Below are 14,287 nucleotides of genomic sequence, written 5' to 3' on the forward strand. Positions count from 1 at the left end.
AGCTAGGTATGTCTGTGGTGACGCGTGACGTATAGCTTTGACGTCACTTACGCATGCGCACGGAGATTCCCATGCGGGAAAAATCCCACGGCAGCGCATCATTGGTATCACATTGTATGTTTTACGCAATTTTGTTACGAGAACATCATACAATCATTTAGGTTAGAATACTATATAAAACCGGTAGTTTTTCTTTTTTTAAGTAACACATGTCAGTTAATTTATGTGAATAAAAATACTTTTGTGGCATTTCTTTATAATCCATAAATGCTGTCATAAACATTCGAAATCGTCATTAGTTTTTATTATAGGGGATAAGTGTGTTTGTGTTTAACCTAACGAAAACGCAAACTTTAGGACCATGTGAATTAACATGAATTGAAAATTTATTCGACAATCGAAACATGAATCTTTAACTTTTCACGTTATTTTTTTTAAATTAAACACAATTTGCCTCAACATTGAATACAGATTTGAAATATATAATTTTCTTTTTCAGAAAAAAATGCGAGCTTAATACATATATAAAATTACATAAATTATATATCTATAAATATAATAAACAGTATAACAAAATGTCAGGAACATTTTTAATACTGGCCGGACAAAGATCAGCATATAAATGGTATGTAATGCAATGACTATATACAATTAATTTAGACTACAATATTCAGCTTTACTCATCAATATTTCTAATTTAACACTCTTAATTAATAACTACTAAACTGCATTAATAATCTTTATGTATAAATATAAATTTTTGAACAATGATTATTATTTTGTTATATAGGCTTAAGCATTGTCATATATCATATTTATATAAGGATGTGATTAAAGACTCACGTGTTCATTGTGCAGTACAATATTGTGTTTCTGTAAAGGATAAAAACAATTTGTCTAAGGTACATTTAAAAATATAACTGTACAAGTTTTAAAGATAATATCTATCTTTCAATAAGAAAAGAATTACTCATTTAAATGTTTTAATATTCTAGATAAAGGACTTTACAAAATATGAAGATGTAACAAATACAAACAATTTGCATTCAAATACTAAATTGGGAGAGAAAGAGGTAAGCAATATATAATCCATTATAATAGGATTTTTATTATGTATTAAAAGAAACAAAATTTATTGAAATGCAAAAATTTGAATTTGCAGCAAACTTACAATAAGGAATCCTTAAAAAGTATGTATAAAACATTTTTTATATTTAAAATAACATTATTCTCTCTAGAATTTAATATATATATATAAATTATGAAAGCAGAGTATTTGTAATTTAAATGATGCGGACAATATAGAATTATATTTTGCTAGTAAAAACATATATTATTTCATATATAATATTTTTGTAAAATATATGAAGCTTTAGAAGTAAATTTACAGAATATATATCTTATGTATCTTATATAGTATATATCTTATATATCTTATATATTATTTATAGTTATATATATGTTTGTTAATTTAATTTGTTTAATGAAATGATTGAAAATTTTAGGATTGGAACGGTTGTATCCAGATCCCAAATCTTCTCTAATGTCCATTTACACAATAATCAGTCATGAATTTAACGACAAAACAGTATTAACTTCACGTGTTGTGGGAATAAAGAATTCTACATTATGGGAAAATACTTTAGATATTAAATGGCCAGAACCTATGTCTTTTAAAAGTATTGGTAAAACCAAAAGAGTAGCTATTAAAAATGCAGCTTTCAAATGTTTACAGTGGTTGGAAATGAATGGCAAATTGAAAAATGGTAAACCTATTATCTATGATAACATGGATATGGAGAAAATGCAATTAAAACCTATTGATTTAAGTCTTAATTCTGAACTTTTGCATAAGATGACATATTTGATTGAAACTTATGAAACGGTAACATTTTTTATTACAATTTTTAAAGTATGAATAAATCGCTATAATTTGTGTAATTGTGTATTTGAAAATTTTAATTTATATTATGGTAATATCCAGAAAATACGTCACATGACAACACAAGAAAATGTTTCCAATAATGTTACCTACAATCTATTACATCAGAACATGTCTCACCATCATTCAATTCTTGGAGAAGCAAATACTGATTACATAAATACTGATGACCGTAATAAAACATTGAGACATAGATTATTTGAAAGACATACCGATGAAGCTGTTAATCTACCAATCATCAAATTTAGGTATAACAAATACATAATTTATTTTATATTTTTGTGCATGTATTTGATATGTATAATTTCTAAGATTATTTATTTTATAGGGATGAAATTCTCTCTAAATTAGAAAACAATCAGGTTTTATTGATACAAGGTGATACTGGTTGTGGCAAAACTACTCAAGTTCCTCAGTTTATTATAGATAGTTTTGCAAGGAATGGAAATGCTACTGATTGTAATATATTGGTATCGCAACCACGTAGAATCTCGGCGATCTCTCTTGCGGATCGCATCGCACATGAAAGAGGAGAAGAAGTGGGAGATGTTGTGGGTTTTCAAGTGAGATTAGAACAAGTACTACCAAGGGAACTCGGTGGGATACTCTTTTGTACTACAGGTATATTGTTGAGAAAATTACAGAGCAATCCCGGTTTAGAAGGATGTTCTCACGTTATTTTGGACGAGGCACACGAACGTCACATCGATACTGATATGTTAATGATTTTACTCAAGAAGGCCCTAAAAATAAATCCCAATTTAAAAGTCCTGATTATGTCGGCGACTATAAACGCGCACATGTTTCAACAATACTTCAATTGTCCTGCTGTTAAAGTACCTGGTAGATTATACCCCGTAAAAATGCATTTCCTAGAGGATATCGAGAGTTTACCAAATATGCGAAAATACCGAGAGTATGGTTATCATCGTTATAAAAATGACGAAAATGAAAGGCTCCTAGTTGATTATGAAAAAATAGTACAGATTATAAAATGGATCTCTGAAAATAAATCGCCTGGTGCTATTTTGTGCTTCTTACCTGGATGGAATGAAATTACACAAGTGCAGAATATGCTAGAGTCTTTTCCGCTTAAAAAGGAAAAACAACTAATCTTGCCGATCCATTCCAAAATATCGCACAGCGCGCAGCGCAAGATTTTCGAGCATACATCTGCGGACGTACGGAAGATTATTTTGGCTACAGACATTGCTGAAACTGGCATCACCGTTAGTGACGTGGTTTACGTTATAGATTCTGCCATACGAAAGGAATCGCGATGGGATAATGATAAAGATTTATTGTATATAAGCAATCGCTGGGTTTCTCAAGCAAATATTCATCAGAGGTAATTATAGGAAATGAGTAAATATACATTGCACAGTAATAAAATTGCATTATTTGCATATTTGAAGAAACATAAATGTGTCTTTATAATTGAAGTTTTTATCTATATAAAAAATAATATTTTAAAAATATGATTTATATGGAGATAATAATTTTTTTTTTAATGCAGAAAAGGAAGAGCCGGGCGAGTTAAACCTGGTGAAAGTTATCATATAATTACAAAAGCAGAGTATGCAAAATTGGAGCCACATCCATTGCCGCAAGTGTTATGTAATCCTTTAGAAAAAGTAGTTCTCGATACTAAAACGTATACAAACGAAAAGGCAGATCAATTTTTGAGTGGCTTGTTGGAACCGCCTAGTCTGGTTTCAATACAGAAGGCGGTAAAGAATTTAATAGATCTTGGAGCTTTGGATGACGAGGAGAATCTTACAGCATTGGGTAAACGAATAGCATTATTCCCAATGCATCCTAAATTTAGTAAAGCATTGGTATATTCCTCTATTTTCAAGTAAGTTTAAATAATATTTTGGGTGTGTGTGCGTGTGTGTGTGTTCATCTGTATGTCAAAATCATTATCTTTTCCATATTAATGATGAGTAATTTTGTTTTACAATAGTTGCATACATCCTATTGTAACGATAGCTGGTGTATTCTCCAGTGAAAACAATCTTTTCTATGGTATACTGAATCACAAGTCTGAAATCAGGGAAAATAAAAAATTGTATCATCCATCTAGTGATCATATTGCAATGGCATGGATATATAAGCAATGGTTTAAACACCATACCACGAGTTCATATTTAGTACCAAGGTTCTGTAAACAAATGAAGCTTCGGCAGAACAGAATGGAAATATTAAGTCGTAAGTAATAATTCCATAAATTACAACTTTCTATTTAATGATTGCTGTTTGGGTTTATACAATTCAATATTTCAATCTATATGTATATAAATAAATCTGTTTTAAATTATTTAAAATCACAATTTTGCAGAGATTCGAAATACGTTTATTCAACAACTGATTCAAAACCGTTTATTGAACAAACATACAACTTTTGATAATTTTGACGATGCAATGAATAAATATGAGAATAATGACGAACTAGTACGAGCTTTGTTATATTCTGCTACACAGCAATTGATAGAACATAAAGACATGGGATTCAAAAATGGAATTCTGAGAAAGGGTGTCAATGAACTTCGAACTCAGTAAGCAAATTCTATATAAATGCAGATTTAAATTGAAAAAGCGACTTGTAATAACTTCATTTGCAATTTTATTTTTTCAGGAGTCGTGCTAAAGTTGTTATTTCGGGAGAAAGTGTTAATTATAAGCGGAAAGTTTGGCCATCTTCTTACTTGACATATTTTAATAGTACGCATTGCGAAATGAGACGTGGTACAGTGGTTCGTGAAACAAGCATGATATCGTCTCTGTCAATATTACTTTTTAGTCAGGCAAAAACTCGATGTTACGAGGTAATTAAATAATTTTGTGTGTGTGTGTGTGTGTGGCGCGTGGCGCGTGTGCGCGCGCGCACGTGTGTGTGTGTAATTAATAATACACAATTTACAATTTATTTTGGATTTCAGCAAAATGATGGCAGAATAGAAATTGTAATTAAGATTAATCCACGATATATTTTAAGATTTTCTTGTGACAAGGAGTGAGTATTTACATATATATATTCATCTTTCTTTTCTTCAGTGTGTATATGTTGCGTGTGAACTTCAATTTATTTAAATTTTTTATTCTTTTCTAAAATTCTTATTATATCTTGTATTTATTTTCTTCTAGGACCGCTAATGTGCTCTTACAATTTAAGAATATTATGTGGTCATTAGTACAGTACTCATTGGAGAAGCAGGGAGTTGTCGAATATAATGATCTTGATTCAAAGCAAATATTTGAGTACAAAGATGAATTACTTGAAACTCTTTCAGAAATTCTGCATGTGTCGTCTAAGTCCATAGAAAATGCAGATGAAAAAATTTCTAAAAATGATAAAATATAAAAATGTCTTAAATGTATATAATATGATATATTGTATATAATAATAATAATAATTCTGAAGTTTTAAGTAACACTATCTTTTTTGCATATAGAGTTATTTATAATTTATGATTATGTATTCTTGTTATATATATGTATATAAAAATACATTAAAAACATTAATAATTACAAAAATATTAAAGCTAAATAGTATTAAGTTAGATAATTGCTAAAAAAATTATGTTGGAATCTTTTGCTTCAAATTTAATTTAATTTAAAATTTCATTCTTTATATGTAAACTACAGAATTAAAGTTGATCCCAACACACACATATTAAAGAGAGGTTTCAACAAATGTGATATTTTCTGTTTTCTTATGCACTATCACTGTAACATGATCAAATGGTAAATATAAATAATAAAGTAAAAAATTTCGGAAAAGAATAGTTATGCATCCAAGAGACTTGGTGACTCCCACGTTTAAGATTTTGGATATTTCTGGTTTGTTTGTTTATTTGTTATTGTATGTAAGCCTCTGAATATAGTGTACAGTATGTAAGTTTACAATACAATATGTAGAGTTTATATCTCCAGGTTGTTTACAGATTGTTTAGTTTTTGAAAGAATATAATCAGGTAAAAGATGACATTAACATTCCAATAATAATGATTGTAAAAAATAATATATTTATTCTTCATTATAGGAAGAATGCGAAGAAAACATTTTTACACATTTTAACATATACGTAATTATTTAATTAGACATTCTGCATCTTTTTCCCATTAACAGTTTTTATTATAAAATATTAAGAATTTGTTACAAACATATGTACAATCACGTGTGATGTTTTTTGTAATTAGGACATATAACAACATCGTTTCGATTAAAAAGTACAAGATATTGAACAATATAATCATATAACGCAATAAAAAAGTCGAGACACACATTATTGTTTGATATTTCATTAACAATAGCTTTATCGAAAATCTCTTTGATAATACATATTTTATTTTATTAAAAAAAGCGCGTAGCACTTTTTTTAACGCACCCGAAACCTACCGACACCAGCTTACCCACGCCAAAATGTTCGAGCAATTATCAAAATTTGTTCCCATGAAATTTTTTTTATGCTACATTACGATCGCTCGTGAGTATTTGAATAGTGTACAGAATTTAATTCTCGAATATCTATGTAAGCTTTATAAAAAATTAATAAATAATAATTATTAATAAATTTATATATATAGGAATATTTTTTATTCATAACTCAGGAAATGTTGGCATCGTGCATATTTCATTGTGAATTCTAAATCATAATAATATATATTATACATCATTTTTAATAGATTTAAATAATATACAATAAATTAATTTATAGTCAAAATTGAGGAAATAAATAAACTAATATAATATTTTTTTATTGGATGTTCTGGAACTCTCGGTAATATTTACGATCGTAATGGCATGTTTGTATAAATATATCATATATGTACATATATATATATATATATATATATATATTATATATTTATGTTTTAGTATAAACATTCTATATAAAATATACTTTTTATATTAAAACAATATTGCATATTACATCTGCAAAATGATATTAAATAATATAAATAAATACATTTATAACAATATATATTAAAATCTATCTCGAATATTTACATTTGGCAGGTACATGGAAGCGTGCGCTTCTGATATTATAACAATTTTATTAAAATATGTAGAAATATATATTAATTTTTAATTTATTAATATATTAATTTTATAAAATCATTAAATATATAAAACTTTAAAAAAGATAATTACAACTATAAAAATATATAACTTTGCAAAAAATATTGCTTCTAATTTAAAATTATTTTAGGTATTAACGACAAATGTATCTTAAGTACACGATTCTGTCGACATAAAGTAAAAATCTTAACACATTCGCTTTGGAAGAGTTTGTAACATATAAAAAGACAAAATATCTCAAAGCAAATGTGTTTGTGTGTAAAATAAATTTGTGTTAAATTAATAAATTATGTCGTATAAAATATACAGAGAGTCTCTATATAGTGTTACACATAATTTTCTTCTAATCTGTGTATTGATCGTTCATCAATAAAAAGACGATGAAATATCAGTCATATAAACTATTTTCTAAGAACTATAATAATAACAGTTTTGATAGAGAAAGAGAACAGAAACAATAACAATAATTGTCATAGCAATTAACAATAATGTTATCTGAAAATTGTATATACGATATTAATACCTTTTTGGCAAGATATCATTGCTCTCTGCTTATTTACATTGCTTATTCTTCAGCTATATTATCTTTTTCGAAAGAACAAATTTTTTTCTTAAAATATATCATTAAAAAATTTGGCGTTTATTCAAAAATATTTATAATAAAAAAATAAAATGCCGTATTAATTAATTATTTAATTTTTGTGCTATCATTACTCTTGTAGAATATATCTTTTCATATTTTGTGAATATTCATTTTGCTTTGAAATAATTCTACTCTATTGTATCAGTAACTGTATCCATGAACTACTTTTATATTTACTTAATTTATAATTTGTGCAGTTTTTTTCTTCATTACGTACTAATATTGCACTTCCGGCCAATAACGCGCTTAATATATTGATTATCATGATTGCGATAATTTCGATAAAGAAGAATTGTAGTTCGTTTTAAAAAAGAATACATAACTAAACGCGTTCTTATCACTATGATGTCATGTCTATGATAAAAAACGCTATCACCTTCATTCCACATATCTTGTCTAATAGACTATACATAATCAATAAAAAGTAATAAATAGAAATAAATATGTAATACATATATGTATCATTAAAGAAATTATTTGATGGATATAATTAGTTCTACTATATTATATATATTGTACATTTCTAAAATTTTTTAATGTGATATTTCATTAAATTTTTCTTTAATAAATTAAACTAGATGTATGTATGTGTGTAGGTACTAGACGTACCTATGTGTGTGTTATTTGATAAAGATATCTTGAACGTTTGCGTATAATTTATTTGAAGATATATTAATATAAAAAGTAATAAAACCGCACACACAGAAGAGTCTCAATTCTTAGTCCTGTGAAATGAGCGACAAGTACGTATTAATTACCCGCTTAATGAACTCTTTTAAGCGCATAGCACTTTCTATTATGTATCGTAATATTCTTATAAAATTATTATAAACTATCTATTTTATAATTAATTTGTAAGTTAGTTTCTTTATACTGGCCTTAGAAATTTTCTGTAAAAATTCAAAATTTATGTGACATTTTTCAATTTACTAAAATTCAAAAATTTAATAATGCGAACGCATTTTGTTATTCTAATAATATTAAATTTAATATTAAATATTCTATCTACTGTATGATGGCAAAATTTTTGATTTCTACTTTAAAAATAATGTTATATCTATGATGTAAATGTATTAATAAAAAATAGGCTAAAAACAGAGACTATAGAGATTATAGAGAATATTGATGAAAAATTGTCTTAATATTTACGATTTGTGATATTCTTATTTCAAAATATTATGATAATTATGTCTTTCTCATAATCTGCAACAACGGAAAAATATACCTCTCAGAGTGCTCTCCTCTCTCTTTATAATGATTTTAATATATAAATAATATTTAATATAATATTTATAAATAATATTTTTTTAAATGTATACCTAACTCTTTCATCATTGATTTGATGGAAATATCATCACCGCACTTCAAGAAAAATTGCGTAGTTTTATTATACCGGAATGTATTAAAATTTTTTAAGAAAATGGATCTGATCAAAAACAGAAATTAGATGACTTTTGTGATTAAACATAATGGGCAACTTGAAAATATAAGCAGTTTCTCTTAAGCAAAATGGTAGCATATCAGTGCTATTGTAGATCCTTCCATAAAATCTTTAAATAGATGTTCAAAGTGCTTAAAGTGAAAGCTTCGGTTATGATACCAAACTGTTGCACTGACTGCTACAAGGAGGCAAGACAGTGACAAGACTCTCAGTCTCGCTATCGCTGGCACTAAAGTTGGCTCTTTCCAGGACCATCTCGCTTCTCGTGCCAAAAAACGGCTGATAATAGGACGGTATTTTTCCGTCTAGATCTACACCTGAGTCGGCGCTCTTGGAGATTTCCGACAGTTTGCGAAAATTGCCAAAGAATACGCTGTCGGTGCCGATGCTTTCGGCACCACTCTCGCTTTCGGCGCCATCGCATACCGATTCGGTCTCATCGGTCTCCTCGGACACACTCACCTCGTGTCGCAACAGTCGTTTGCGGGAACCGTTACTGTCGGTGCTACTGAGATAGCCGCTGTCTTCGACCTTGACATGACTGCGTCGCTTGTCCGCTACCAACGGTAGCATCAGGTTGCTCGCGCCGGAATCGCAATTTCTCGAGAAACCTTTTATCAGTTGCCTCGTTCTGGAACCGTTTTGCGCTTTGCTGCTGTTAACTAGTCTGTTCTGGTCCTCTCGGCAATGATCATCAATGCTCCATGATCGTGTCCTAGTCCTCGCAGAGCTTCTGTGATGAGAAAAGCTTGTGGCAGGCCGTTTCTCTCGTGCTGTTCTCGTCCCACGAGATAAAACCTTCTCTTCGACATCAATCTGGTCTTCGTAAAACCTGTATCTGTTCTCAAAATCTTCGATCTCAATTCGTGTTTCGCATGGACAATCCCTGCAACCATTTGTCACGATACGGTCATCTATGCTCTCATCAAGAAACGTCAATCCCATCAAGGTAATGTCCTTCTCATTGTAAGCCTCGTACTCAGACGCGATGTTATCGACAAATTGAATCTGCGATGCGCAGAGACACGTCTGGTTCCCTACATGGTATCCGTTGACTTTCGGGACAGGAGCGCCGTTGCTGGTCGTAGGGTCACCCGCTTCGACAAGTCTCCTGTCCCGAACGTTTTTTAACGGAAACGATGACGGTGATGATGCTGGTGGTGGCGGCAGCAGAAGCAATTTCGATTCCTCGACGCGTCGCGGCGGCTTCGGCCGTTGATAGATCTCTTCTGTGGGCGGCAATGGCACCACGTCCGGCTGATTATGCGGTTGCCGCTGTCTTTTCGCTTGTCTACTATCCGGTGTCAGATACTTGCACTTCTTCCACGATAAAGTACCGTCACTCGATTCGCCATTCATTTGGCATTTGGTATCGTGACTATGATCCTGTATTGTCGAGTGCAGTTCCTTCAAATTCGACTTGATCTTTGCCTCGTAGATTTCTCGCAGACTTCCGTGACCGCAGCGTTGTCGCGCCATGGAATTATCGTCGCGGAAACTACCCTTGCTCCTGAGCAGGATCTGGGCTGGCCGCTCTAACGAATCCACGTAAACCTCATTAATCGTCTCTGCCTGTTCGTATTGCATGTCGTCATTGATTCGTAGCTTCATTGGCTTTCGATCAAGCGTATCCGGCTCATATTCAGACTCATCAAGCTTAACGTAATTTTCGGGCGAATCTTGTACTCTAATGGTCAAGTGACCTGGATTCTCCGGCTCGTACTGAATCTCCGGACCGCTGTCGTCGCTGCAGGCAGGGCTGGCGTAACCATCATTCACGTAAACTTCACTTACCAACGCATATGCTTCCGATCGCTGGCTGCTGATCAATTCCGGTAAACTATTGTAACAGTTTCTTTGAACAAGGATCTGATTGTTAAGTTTCGACAGCGTCATCTCGCCAGTACGAGTGTTGATCACGGCGTTTTGCATCGTCAGCTCTTCATCCATCGGTAATGCCGTTGATAAAGCCGGGCTCGATTGATTGTCCGTTGACAATGACTGGTCTGGCGATGTCGATGATTTTCTGCTGCACTTGGAACGCTCGAGACTGTCCACCTCATAGCTGCCTATTGTCGCGGGATCGGATGACTTCGCGTGATGATCCAACGCTTTTACGTCCACCATCTCGCGTATCACAGCGTCCATGATGCGTTTTGCGGTGTTTTTCGCGCCGGGTAGTTCGTTGATCATGTCCGGAAGTTCTTTCTTCCTCGACGGTGGCGCGCTCGGCGCCTTCGACTTCCTCGATCTCTTTGGAGGGGAATTGTTCTGCGACAGCTGCGATTTTGATTTCTCTGATTTTTCAGTGTTACTGGACGACGATCTTTCTGTCTTTGCCGATTCGTCCTCGCTCTTGCTGTTCTTGTCGTCTTTCGCGTTTTCTTTCACCTCGTTCTCTATGGCTGCGCTTTCTTCCATCTGCTTGATAAAGGAATTCTCGATGGCTTTGCGGACTTTGGCATTTATCGTGTCATCTCCAGCGGCGAATTGGAACGTTGTTCCGTTTATTCGCTTGCCACGACCATAACGATCGTACTCGGATTCGTCAAACATGGACCTGGTCGATCGTCTTGATACGCTATGACGATCATCGTTTCCAAGAATCTCACTTTTAACAGTGATATTTTGGAAAGTTCTCAACATCGGTGGATTGTCCTTCCACGATGATATCGATTTGCCAGCAAGACTCGGGCAATCGTCCGGATCGGCAAAGTCGCGTTTCGCCAACTGTTTCAGATATTCCAGATTTCTGGCGAACGTCCGCGCGTTCTCCTGAAAATTCCTGCGCGTGTCTTGAGCGTCTCGCCAACTACGTCGCGGCGGCCGCACGTCCTCCAGCCATGCACGCACTTTGCTCTCACCATGGGTCGGTAGATCGGGCACGGGAAGCGCGGGCAGCTGTCGGGGGGAGTCGCTGCTGCAACCGGGGCATCCGGTACATCGTTGAGATCGGCGTGATTTCGCGACCGAACCTTCCTGGACGGAGTTTGACATCGCTCTCTGCTGATGTTTGCTCGACTTTGCCGACTCGCATCGTTCTGAACTGCTCTCTTCTTCCGGGATACCTATGATGATAACGATGATGATATAATGTAAAAGAAAGAAAGAAATTAATCATTCTTGATTATAGCAAGTGAAAGGCATATATTTTTCAGAAATCTATCTCACAAAAAGAAGAAATATTTTTAATAACATTTTAAGTATCTTTTATATATTATTATAAAAATTGCTCTCTATCATTTTATTTATTTCATAAAATATAATATATTCATTGCTTGAAAAAAAACTCACCATTGAGAGTAGGAACAAATCTCTTTGCAGCCATTTTGTGTTTGGCGATGGAAATGACTTCTCGGATTTTGAGCAGGAACTCGATAGCGGCCGGAGGTGGGGCCTAAAAAAATGCCAGGCTGTTTTCAAATTATCTTGTCGTTGGTCAAGTAGACGTAGACGAATAGGACCTTCAGCGGAGCCATCAATAAAACATTCAAGAGTTCGAAAACGTTAAATTCGCGCAGATGACTCGCGCGAATGGGAAGATAAGCAACTTTCTTTCACCGTCCCCATCCCATTAAGCAACTTACCAGTAATAGCTGTCGATCGAAGTACGCGGGATTGAAGTACAGTTTCCTCCGTTGAGCACCTGGAAGAACCGGTACATCCTGCTGATGCGGGTTGTCAGCCGTCTCCACGACCCGTACATCCTCTTCCGGTAGCCTCTCGCCCAGAATAGAACCAGCGGAGAAGAGCCCTTCTGATTGCTCCAGATACACGCAGTGTGGATGAACGATCGCAGACGTTATTTGCTGAAAAAAGAAGTACGGATACTGTCAATCCAGAGAGATTCGCAGTGCACGAGAGTTGGGTAGTCTTCCATGTACTTGAGAAACAGACCTTAAGAGATTAACGACGAATCTAACTTTTTCTCGCACTGAATTCTTCAAGTTCTCGCGATTAATCAATACTCATTAACTCGAGAACATTTAAAGACTCTTTGAACGCAACGCCACTTACATTTGGACTGTTTGGAAAGAGAGAATCGTGGCTACGTGGAAGCGGTTCGTAGAATACACTGAAATCGTAATGCGTGATATTCCGACAAGCGGCACGGTGTAAAAGTGGGATGTACCTCGCCTAGTTGGGATGGCACGGACTAACGGAGCGCAAAACTAATGCGCTAATTGGATGCATTATTAAACGCGCGCGGTGATCCAGCGGAGATGAATGATTTCTGTAGAACTCAGAGAGAGAAAGAGAGAGAGAGAGAGAGAGAGAGAGAGAGAGAGAGCAAGAAAAAGAAAAAGAGAGAAAGAGAAATAAGGAGAGATATCGCGAATCCCAAGAGATAATCAAATAATTTCATTGCGTACTATGTTTTGCATTTCAATAAGCACGTAACATCTTCACGAAACGATAAGCTTATTCAATTATATGATGGAACAAATATATCTACGATCTTCTTCTGACACGTTAATTAAAATTTCTCATAATCCTTGATTGTGTAAAAACAGATATTTATTGTATGAATATGTTGCATATTTTTATGCAAAGCACAACTTTCTTTCAGATAAAATAATGTAATTCATTTAGATTGGATTGCTTGAATAAAGATCGAGAACAAATTACTTGAAAAAAAAAAAAAAATAGCTTATTTACGTTTTCGAAACCCTGCTCGTTATCGCTCGGTGGCAGATCATCGCCCAAATCGCTCTCCGTAAGTCCGCTATTTGTGTCGCTTTCAAAATGTCTTGTAGCGGCTAGCAACGGATTATTCTTGACTAATCCACTACCGTCTCGACCGCCGTCGAGAGTGATGTTCGCCTCCTCGATGGATTTTCTTTTCGCCCTTCTGCTGTGCAAATATAACGATACGCTGGCCACGTATATGAGAGCCAAGATAACGGAAGAGAGACCGATGGCGATGTATTCCGTAGCTGATAGACCTTGAGACACTTGGGATGTCGATGCGAACATCACTTCGCGTACGTCTGTCATGAGAGAAAAATATATTTTTAGCGCAAATTATTTCTTTAACAATCTAATATATCCATTTTTTAAACATTTTTATTAATAGATAATCACAGAATTTATTCAAAATTAAATCAAATGTGAGAATCGATTTTTAACAACGTATATAAAGTATCCTGAAGAATTGACCAAACAAAAGAACAAC

At 33.5% G+C, this 14,287-nt stretch overlaps 2 protein-coding genes across 4 annotated transcripts in view; one reads left to right on the plus strand and one right to left on the minus strand.

Annotated features, from left to right (window-relative positions):
* Positions 1–84: 84 nt before the first annotated feature.
* Positions 85–6,228, plus strand: LOC126854132 (ATP-dependent RNA helicase DHX30-like). Of its 2 annotated transcripts, none has more exons than XM_050600533.1 (14): positions 85–161; positions 500–625; positions 791–902; positions 996–1,073; positions 1,163–1,190; positions 1,506–1,885; positions 1,985–2,190; positions 2,271–3,290; positions 3,459–3,800; positions 3,909–4,153; positions 4,284–4,500; positions 4,581–4,770; positions 4,885–4,958; positions 5,090–6,228. In XM_050600533.1, the coding sequence occupies exons 2-14, from the start codon at positions 576–578 to the stop codon at positions 5,304–5,306; spliced, it is 3,159 nt and encodes a 1,052-aa protein (XP_050456490.1). In that variant the 5' UTR covers positions 85–161; positions 500–575; the 3' UTR covers positions 5,307–6,228. The 2 variants fall into 2 exon arrangements, with proteins under 2 accessions (XP_050456490.1, XP_050456491.1); XM_050600534.1 differs by lacking the exon at positions 85–161 and adding an exon at positions 165–183.
* Positions 6,229–6,823: 595 nt separating this feature from the next.
* The window catches only part of LOC126854127 (uncharacterized), a 73,381-nt gene continuing 65,917 nt past the window's right edge, over positions 6,824–14,287 (minus strand). The window contains exons 3-6 of one of the 2 annotated variants that reach the window (XM_050600527.1): positions 13,771–14,102; positions 12,699–12,920; positions 12,406–12,508; positions 6,824–12,179 (exon numbers count right to left, since the gene is read on the minus strand). In XM_050600527.1, coding sequence (XP_050456484.1) covers positions 9,262–12,179; positions 12,406–12,508; positions 12,699–12,920; positions 13,771–14,088 — 3,561 coding nt within the window. In that variant the 5' untranslated portion in view covers positions 14,089–14,102 and the 3' untranslated portion in view covers positions 6,824–9,261. The remainder of the gene's footprint in view (positions 12,180–12,405; positions 12,509–12,698; positions 12,921–13,770; positions 14,103–14,287) is intronic. The other variant, XM_050600525.1, reaches the window with a different exon arrangement.

This window comes from Cataglyphis hispanica, chromosome 13, assembly GCF_021464435.1.
Source record: "Cataglyphis hispanica isolate Lineage 1 chromosome 13, ULB_Chis1_1.0, whole genome shotgun sequence".
NCBI classification, from domain to species: domain Eukaryota; kingdom Metazoa; phylum Arthropoda; class Insecta; order Hymenoptera; family Formicidae; genus Cataglyphis; species Cataglyphis hispanica.